Here is a 9739-nt window from a genome sequence, read left to right as displayed (position 1 = left end):
GGTTAAATGACTAGTTAATTAGCTCATATTATTTTATGTTTCTGGTTACAGTTGTATTGTTAGAGTAATATGATCAGGAGGGGGGGAACCTCCTACTCAAGTGTTTATTAGAACACGAATACAGGTTTTTAAACAGTTATATTTCTGGTGTACTCCTAGGGTTGCCACCTCATCCCTTTAAACCCAAACACATATTAATTACACAGGTTCTGTGGCTGATTAAGGTGGTAATTAAGCTCAATTTGGTGTCTTATCTGCATTAAATTAGCCTCAGAACCCATGAAATTCATATGTGTTCGGGTTTAAAGGGATGAGGTGGCAACCCCATGTACTCCAAGACTGGCGTTGTCTGGTTTTTGGGGGTTACTATACCCAGATCCATTGGTCCCGTGTTCCAGGACTTGGGAAGCAGCTTCTTGGCGAAAATACCCAACAGGGTGCCCGGAGTCCGTCACAAAGGGTTTATAAAATATCTGGACAGTCAGTTGTGTCACACAGGTCACTTTCTCAGATATTTTTACTTCCTTGGGTAATATGAAGATATAGAAGCCAAAAATATAAGAGAAAAGATGTTGTAACCACAGACTAAAACTGACCAACCACAACTTTATGACCACTGACAGGTTAAAGAGGAAGTAAACCCTGGAGGGTCTTTCTTCCTTTCTTCTTCCCTGCAAAGTAAAAGGTATAATGTGCTAGTATGCATCGCGGGACCCGCGACCCGACTCACGGAGCTTGCCGCGCGCCCGCTGGCCGCCTCTTAAAGGGGAACGTACAGGTACGTGATTCTGCCTGTACGAGCCCTTCCGCCGATGTATATCGTCGTGAGGCGGTTGGCAAGCGGTTAAATACCACCGAAGGAAAGCTCTATTTGTGTGGGGGGGGGGATTATAAAAATTTTGTTTGGGTACAGTGTTACATGACCGCGCAATTGTCATTCAAAATGTGATAGCGCTGAAAGCTGAAAATTGGCCTGGGCAGGAAGGGGGTGAAAGTGCCCGGTATTGAAGGGGTTAAACTCCTTTAAGAAAACTTAGAGAATGTGAACAGGACAGCTCTGGATTTCTGACAGAATCAAATTTGGTTCTCACATGAAAGTGTATGAAATATACTGTTTTCAGGCACAAACGTCACCGACACTTCCAAAAACAGAAAATAAATGTTATATGTTACAATTTGTATGTTATATTTAGTATTTAGTCTCTAATACATTCCATACACAAGACTGGTTTCAGGACAACCCCTTTATTCGGGAATAAATAAAATATTGAAATAATAATAAAATTGTGTGATGTTACATGGCTGAGTCGCTCGCTGTCATCTCCTCCAGAAGATCACCTAAATCTGAAACGTCCTTCGCAGCCACCAGAACCAGATTCCTCGGAGAGAACTGCGGCTTAAACAGCGGGATCACTTCACACTGAAATCCTGCCATCAAAACACAAATTTATTATTGAGGAGAAAAAAAAAAAAGAAAAAAAGTAATACAATAAATAAATGATAAAAATAATAATAAATACAAAATCGATCACTGAACTTTTATCCAGGAAATGCTTCAGTTGTGATGAAGTCAGAATGCCCATCCAAAGAAGAAGTCTCACCATAATTCTCAAAGTTTCCCCCAGTCCTCCAGGACTGCATTCCTTTTTGTCCCATTTGGATTGGTGCTGTGAAGGCGGAGCTTAAGTGGTAGACAGTGTGTCCCCTCCCCCCACACCGCTGTCTGACCACGCTGCTCACAAGTGCTGAAGATGTTGAGTTAGCATGGCCGACAGCACTCGCCTTCCCCTCCCCCCACACCGCTGTCTGACCACGCTGCTCACAAGTGCTGAAGATGTTGAGTTAGCATGGCCGACAGCACTCGCCTTCCCCTCCCCCCACACCGCTGTCTGACCACGCTGCTCACAAGTGCTGAAGATGTTGAGTTGGCATGGCCGACGGCACTCGCCTTCCCCTCCCCCCACACCGCTGTCTGACCACGCTGCTCACAAGTGCTGAAGATGTTGAGTTAGCATGGCCGACAGCACTCGCCTTCCCCTCCCCCCACACCGCTGTCTGACCACGCTGCTCACAAGTGCTGAAGATGTTGAGTTGGCATGGCCGACGGCACTCGCCTTCCCCTCCCCCCACACCGCTGTCGGACCACGCTGCTCACAAGTGCTGAAGATGTTGAGTTAGCATGGCCGACAGCACTCGCCTTCCCCTCCCCCCACACCGCTGTCTGACCACGCTGCTCACAAGTGCTGAAGATGTTGAGTTGGCATGGCCGACGGCACTCGCCTTCCCCTCCCCCCACACCGCTGTCTGACCACGCTGCTCACAAGTGCTGAAGATGTTGAGTTGGCATGGCCGACAGCACTCGCCTTCCCCTCCCCCCACACCGCTGTCTGACCACGCTGCTCACAAGTGCTGAAGATGTTGAGTTAGCATGGCCGACAGCACTCGCCTTCCCCTCCCCCCACACCGCTGTCTGACCACGCTGCTCACAAGTGCTGAAGATGTTGAGTTAGCATGGCCGACAGCACTCGCCTTCCCCTCCCCCCACACCGCTGTCTGACCACGCTGCTCACAAGTGCTGAAGATGTTGAGTTGGCATGGCCGACAGCACTCGCCTTCCCCTCCCCCCACACCGCTGTCTGACCACGCTGCTCACAAGTGCTGAAGATGTTGAGTTGGCATGGCCGACGGCACTCGCCTTCCCCTCCCCCCACACCGCTGTCTGACCACGCTGCTCACAAGTGCTGAAGATGTTGAGTTGGCATGGCCGACAGCACTCGCCTTCCCCTCCCCCCACACCGCTGTCTGACCACGCTGCTCACAAGTGCTGAAGATGTTGAGTTGGCATGGCCGACGGCACTCGCCTTCCCCTCCCCCCACACCGCTGTCTGACCACGCTGCTCACAAGTGCTGAAGATGTTGAGTTAGCATGGCCGACAGCACTCGCCTTCCCCTCCCCCCACACCGCTGTCTGACCACGCTGCTCACAAGTGCTGAAGATGTTGAGTTAGCATGGCCGACAGCACTCGCCTTCCCCTCCCCCCACACCGCTGTCTGACCACGCTGCTCACAAGGGCTGAAGATGTTGAGTTAGCATGGCCGACAGCACTCTCCTTCCCCTCCCCCCACACCGCTGTCTGACCACGCTGCTCACAAGTGCTGAAGATGTTGAGTTGGCATTGCCGACAGCACTCGCCTTCCCCTCCCCCCACACCGCTGTCTGACCACGCTGCTCACAAGTGCTGAAGATGTTGAGTTAGCATGGCCGACAGCACTCTCCTTCCCCTCCCCCCACACCGCTGTCTGACCACACTGCTCACAAGGAGCAGAATATACAATATGTTCTGAGTGACAGCACTTGTCTCAGGCAACAACCCCCCCCCCCCCTCCTCAGACGAGTGCTGCCACTACTTAAGCAGGGGGATGCCCATAATGATTTGGCAGAATTCTTTGGAGTGCCTGACACATGCCATGCCATGTGCCCCAGTCTCTCTGGCATCACCTCAATGGTATCCTCACACAACGCCACACCCCACCCCCCCCCCCAACCCAGTGTGATAAGAGGCACTTGGGATCTGTGGACTCCAATATGTGGGAAGGGCTACAAAGGAAATTAGAGACCAGAATTGAATGGTGAATATCCCATCATTTCAGAGAGGCTCTGAAATGAAGCGTTTTTGGATGGCCCAATCGTTTCTATGCATGCCTTGTACATTGCCCCCTCCGCTGTCCTACCTGTGGGCCCGGGAACCCCATGGCATGTTTGGTATCCATTTACTCAACCCAACCTAATATTTTTACATTTTGCCAATAAGTTGGGTAATATATTGCGTTTGTGTTACCTAAAATTTACTTTAGTGCATTTTTTACTGAAAGTTTGTGGTTGATAAACTGTTAGAAATTGTAAAAAAAAAAAAAAAATGGAGCTACCACCATTTTATTCTCCACGGTCTCTGCTTTCAGAAAATATATACTATTTTATGGGGTTTTTTTTTTTTTTTTTCACAAAACAGGGGTGCTTTATTCAGTCAATAGCAATTACAATATAAACAGAACAAAATATCCCAGTTCGGTGCTGGGAGCAAGCTCAGTGGCGCACCCCTAACACTGCGACTGCACAATCACCGACAACTCCTGGGCACCATTTATAAATCGGGAGCTGGAAGAATGGGCTACTAATCATGTGACCACTGTGAAAGCCAATGGCAGGGACTGCATGCGCAAGGCAGCCCCGCATGGCTAGGCCACAGACAGCTGCGCGGCCCGTGGGAAGTCGGTCCAGGATAACGGGGCTCAGGGCCAGTGTGAAAAGGTTCAGGAACCCTCAAGCATTACAGTAATTGTATAAGGTTATTAAAAAACCAAACATGTTATACTTACCTGCTCTGCGTAATGGTTTTGCACAGAGCGGCCCTGATGCTCCTCCTCTCGGGTCCCCCACCAGCACTCCTGGCTCCTCCCCCCCCGCTGAGTGCTCCCATAGCAAGCAGCTTGCTATGGGGGCACTCATGCCTGCTTGCACCCGAGACCCACTCAATGTGTCCATAAGACACACAGAGAACAGCTCTGCTCCGCCTCCTGCTCCCTGGCTGTGATTAACAGCAGTGGGAGCCAATGAGGGAGGAAAGAGCCAAGAGAGCCTCTGCTCTCGTGCACAATCGCTGAATCGAGATCAGGAATGTATTTGGGGGGAGCTGCATGCAGAAGGTTTTTTCTTTTTTTACCTTCCTGCATATAATGCAGGAAGGTAAAAGAAACTTTCTGCCTTTTCAACCACATTAAAGTGGTTGTAAACTCTCCACCCACAACTTTATCCCATGTGAATCAGCATAAAAAACCCTAATGAACACTGCTTGTAGAAATCTCCTTACTTGCATAGTATTGTTGTATTCCTTTTTGTTCTTTAGAATGACGTCACTGAGCATGCCCATATCTCCCATGATTTACGGCACACTCTGTGTACTTGTCTATCTATTATCAGGACTTATTAAGGCACAACACTGAAATCCCACGAGACTGCATAGTCACTCAGAGCTTCCTACTACTCCCCATGTGACATCACATGGAGTGGAAAAAAAGGCATCGGACAGCATTACTGCAGTCTTATCAGCTGAAGCTGATAAGACTGACATAGGCAAACACTAGATATCAGCACAAGTTAATACTATGAAATAAAACAAGTCAGCTATGAGCAGGGAAGCAGGGTTGCCATAGAAACATTGGATTGAGAAGGAGGCTTGGTTAACAGTACAGGAAGTGCTCAATGTAAGGGTGGAAATACACTCTACTGTGGACTCAGAAAACAATACTTAAGATGGCGCTACCTTACCCCTGGAAACAAGTTTTTTAAAGTTTCTTTAAACAGTAAGTAATATGCGATTTGGGCTGGATTACAGTGGCTATAGTTTGATAATTACTTATCATTAATTTATTATAATGGACTAAATGAAAAGAAGCAGAGTGGGAGAGTTTACTTCCTCTTTAAGATCCCCTTAAAGTGGGTTGAAAATCCTGCTTTGTTATTTTTACCTACATAAAGCCTATAATAAGGCTTACCTGTAGGTAAAATGAATATCTCTTAAACTTGTACGGTTTAGGAGATATTCACCCTGCATGCAGCCGCTGACGTCAGCGGCGCATGCGCTCTGAAGGTCCGGTAGATGGTACCGGAACAGAGGACTCCCACGCAGGAGTAAAGTCATTGTGGCTCTGGCCACTCACAGTGCCGGAGTCTGCAATCGTAGAAGAGGGAACATGTCAGTGGTGACCGGGCACGCTGCGGGAGCTTCGTTCTAAGGCAAGTACTTCATAATGTGCTAGTAATCCGATGCATACTAGCACATTATGCTATTGTCTTGCAGGTTTTTTTTTTCCCCCCAAAGGTTTACTACCTGTCAGGGCTGGGCTCAGCCCTTTCTTCTCTGAGCTGGCCACTCAGCTGTCAGCTAATTGCCAGCTCCTCTCTCTCTCCACAGTTACTCAGCTGTTGATGATATCCTGCTCGTCAGTCCTTCCAACTTAAGCCGTCCAGTCAGGAGGAACTTTGCCTTCACCTTGGTCAACATCACAGAGACACTCTCCTGCATTCCTGTTAAAGACTTGCTTGGCTGACATTCCTTCTGGCTCCAGATCCTGCTTGCTGTTTTACTACGCTCATCTCCGGCTCCGGTTTGGCTTGTCTGACTATCCATTCCGGTTCCTGAACTTTGGCTATGTTTTGACGCCGTTTGTTCTATTTACTTTTATTATTAAACGAGTGTGATTTAACTGTACTTCTGTGTCGGACTGATTTCATGGTTTAAAGGGTCAGCTCCCACTGGCTGATAGGGGGTTAAATAATGCTGCATATGGACCATTTTAACCCTTATTAGCCTATGGGAATAAGCCTTTTCATGGGATCTTAATGCTGGACCTTCCTGATCACGCAGTCACTACAATTGGTTGTCCCAGTACAACGTTAGCTAAGGAGATGTAAATTTAGGCATTAGATCCATCCTGGTTCTGAGTGGAATATATTTATGCCATCTTCAAGAAACTCTATCATCGTATGCAGATGATGCATTAACCCCTTCGTTACTGCAATATGGCTTTATAAGTTCAAATGTAAAATGCCCCTTTCTGTAAGAATGCTACTTAAAGCTGAGTTCCAGTTGTTTTTGTGTTTTAATACAAGTCAGCAGCAACAAAAAGTGTAGCTGCTGACTTTTAATAAACCCTCACCTGTCCCGCAGAGGCATAAAAAAAAATGCCCCGACTTAGTTGGGGTAGGCGGAACACTTTGGTGGGGGTGGGGTCAGCCACACCCTCTTGACCTTTGACCTCTGGGGGGACACGCCTGCTGACCTTTGACTTTTGGGGATGGTCCCTATTCCAATCCCTGAGTCCTAACCTTGTTCTTCCAGGGAAAAACCCTAACCCTATTGTGTGTAAAGCTGAAGCAAGTGTAAATGAGCCCTACAAAAAACTCTCAGTCATGAAAAAGGTTAAAAAAAACCAGTCTAACCCATCCGGGATTATTGTATAATACTGAGGAGTTTGACAATTTCTCTGGCTTTGGAATTTACCGAAACCGATCATTTTCACAGCGGATCCCATGACTTTGTATTGCATTGACCTAAACTTACTTCTTCAGAAACGTTTGAGAGTTTAACTTTCCAGCCCCCCCCCCCCCCCTCACATCTTACCTGGAAGATATAAAATGTGACAACCATGTGACAACACTGAAGAAATGACACTTGTCTACAATGTAAAGTAGTGAGTGTACAGCTTGTATAACAGTGTAAATTTGCTGTCCCCCTCAAAATAACTCAACACACAGCCATTAATGTCTAAACCGCTGGCAACAAAAGTGAGTACACCCCTAAGTGAAAATGTCCAAATTGGGCCCAAAGTGTCAATATTTTGTGTGGCCACCATTATTTTCCAGCACTGCTTTAACCCTCTTGGGCATGGAGGTCACCAGAGCTTCACAGGTTGTCACTGGAGTCCTCTTCCCCTCCTCCACGATGACATCACAGAGCTGGTGGATTTTAGAGATCTTGCGCTCCCTCCACCTTCCGTTTGAGGATGTCCCACAGATGATCAATAGGGTTTAGGTCTGGAGACATGCTTGGCCCAGTCCATCACCTTTACCCCCAGCTTCTTTAGCAAGGCAGTGGTCATCTTGGAGGTGTGTTTGGGGTCGTTATCTTGGAATACTGCCCTGTGGCCCAGTCTATGAAGGGAGGGGATCATGCTCTGCTTCAGAATGTCACACTACATGTTGGTATTCATGGTTCCCTCAATGATCTGTATCTCCCCAGTGCCGGCAGCACTCATGCAGCCCCAGACCCATGACACTCCCACCACCATGCTTGACTGTAGACAAGACACACTTGTCCTTTGTCCTCCTCACCTGGTTGCCGCCACACACGCTTGTCACCATCTGAACCAAATAAGTTTATCTTGGTCTCATCAGACCACAGGACATGGTTCCAGTAATCCATGTCCTTAATCTGCTTGTCATCAGCAAACTGTTTGCAGGTTTTCTTGTGCATCATCTTTAGAAGAGGCTTCCTTTTGGGACGACAGCCATGCAGACCAATTTGATGCAGTGTGCGGCGTATGGTCTGAGCACTGACAGGCTGACCCCCCCCCCACCCCTTCAACCTCTGCAGCAATGAGCACATGCACTCAACTTCTTTGGCCGACCATGCGAGGCCTGTTCTGAGTGGAACCTGTCCTGTTAAACCGATATATATATATATATATATATATATATATATATATATATATATATATATATATATTTTAATTACCCCCCCATCCAAGCTCAAGTGTGAAAGAGCTCTTAGGCTAGGGTTCACACTATTGCAGCTCTGCAAGCCATGTTTGCTCGGGCACAACAGCTCATTCATTTGAATGGGCTAATGTGCCTGCATTTAATGCAGGAAAAAAAAAATTCTGCACCATTTTTGAAACGCAGACGCCAGGAAATCGCATGGTGCTTTTGCGCCATGCGATTTTACAGCGGTTTCCACATCTGCAAATGCACTGTGTTTTTTAGATGCGTGGGGGTGCATTAAGAATGAACAGCAACCCCACACATCTGTAAAGAGCAGCACTGAATGGAAGCTACGATTCACGTCTATGCACTGGATGTTGATTATTATTATGAATATCTTTTTGCTGTATAAATAAGGGGGGGGTGGCACAACAGTAATTATTCCTTATTGATCTATTAGTAGGGGTTGGTTGTGGGAACACAGTTCTGCTGTTTGCAGCCACCTAATAGGTACAAAATATTGCACCCCCGATCAGCAGACCACGGGTGCAATGTCCAGCTCTTGCAGACTCTCAGGATAGCTGTCCGCTCATTACCGTAAATACAGGCAGGCAGTTACCTGAGAGAAGGAAGATCAATAAACTACAAGCTGTCAGCCTTAATGGCCCCTGCACGACCACGCTCTTTTTTTAACTTGTGACAGTGGGTGTAGGGTGAAGTTCGCCCACCCACTGTCATAGAAAAGGGAGGATTAGGTGCAGATGCTGGAACATGTTGCATGTTCTACTAAGATGTTCGAAAAATGAACTTATCCTTTAAGAAGCGTGCACATGTGGTCTTAATATGCTAGGATAGCTCCCGACACTACACTGACCTTTCTCCTGTAAGAAGATCATCCTGTCCAGCAGTATGAGAGTCTCCACCAGAGGAGCCAGCAGCAGAGCAAGGCTGAAGAACACCACTACGTTCTGCTGCTGAGACAACATGTGTTCCACCGAGGCCTCATCCAAGGGGCTATTGGGGTTCAGCCCAACGCGTTCCAGTCCTCGCATAGCATACCTGAAAGAGAAATGAATAAGATGTGTGCATGATGTGTGAGGAAATGTTTCAAGAATGTGAATGTGAGAGACGGAGAATGAAAAGTATGTATAAAAGAGAAATGAGAGACAGAAAAGAGATAGAGCGAGGAGAGCGAGGAACAGAGGGGAACAGAGAGGGGGGAGGAGAAGAGAGAGGAGAACAGAGAGGGGGGGAGAAGAGAGAGGAGAACAGAGAGAGAGGGGAGGGAGAGAAGAGAGAGAGGGGGGAGGGAGAGAAGAGAGAGAAGAGAGAGGGGGGGAGGGAGAGAAGAGAGAGAAGAGAGAGGGGGGAGGGAGAGAAGAGAGAGAAGAGAGAGGGGGGGAGGGAGAGAAGAGAGAGAGAGAAGAGAGAGGGGGGAGGGAGAGAAGAAGAGAGAGAGAGAGAGAAGAGAGAGGGGGG

The 9739-nt window shown here is 47.7% G+C and overlaps 1 protein-coding gene across 1 annotated transcript in view; it reads right to left on the bottom strand.

Annotated features, from left to right (window-relative positions):
* Nucleotides 1–1229: 1229 nt before the first annotated feature.
* METTL25B (methyltransferase like 25B) overlaps nt 1230–9739 on the bottom strand; it is a gene marked incomplete in the record, with an annotated part of 43464 nt that continues 34954 nt past the window's right edge. Inside the window, 2 exon segments of the mRNA XM_073632429.1 lie at nt 1230–1428; nt 9135–9319. Of these exon segments, the coding sequence (XP_073488530.1) occupies nt 1295–1428; nt 9135–9319 (319 nt within the window).

The sequence above is a fragment of the Aquarana catesbeiana genome, linkage group LG05 (assembly GCF_042186555.1).
Source record: "Aquarana catesbeiana isolate 2022-GZ linkage group LG05, ASM4218655v1, whole genome shotgun sequence".
Taxonomy (NCBI): domain Eukaryota; kingdom Metazoa; phylum Chordata; class Amphibia; order Anura; family Ranidae; genus Aquarana; species Aquarana catesbeiana.
The sequence above is the reverse complement of the archived record's forward strand: the minus strand, read 5'-3'. Positions and strand labels throughout refer to the sequence as shown.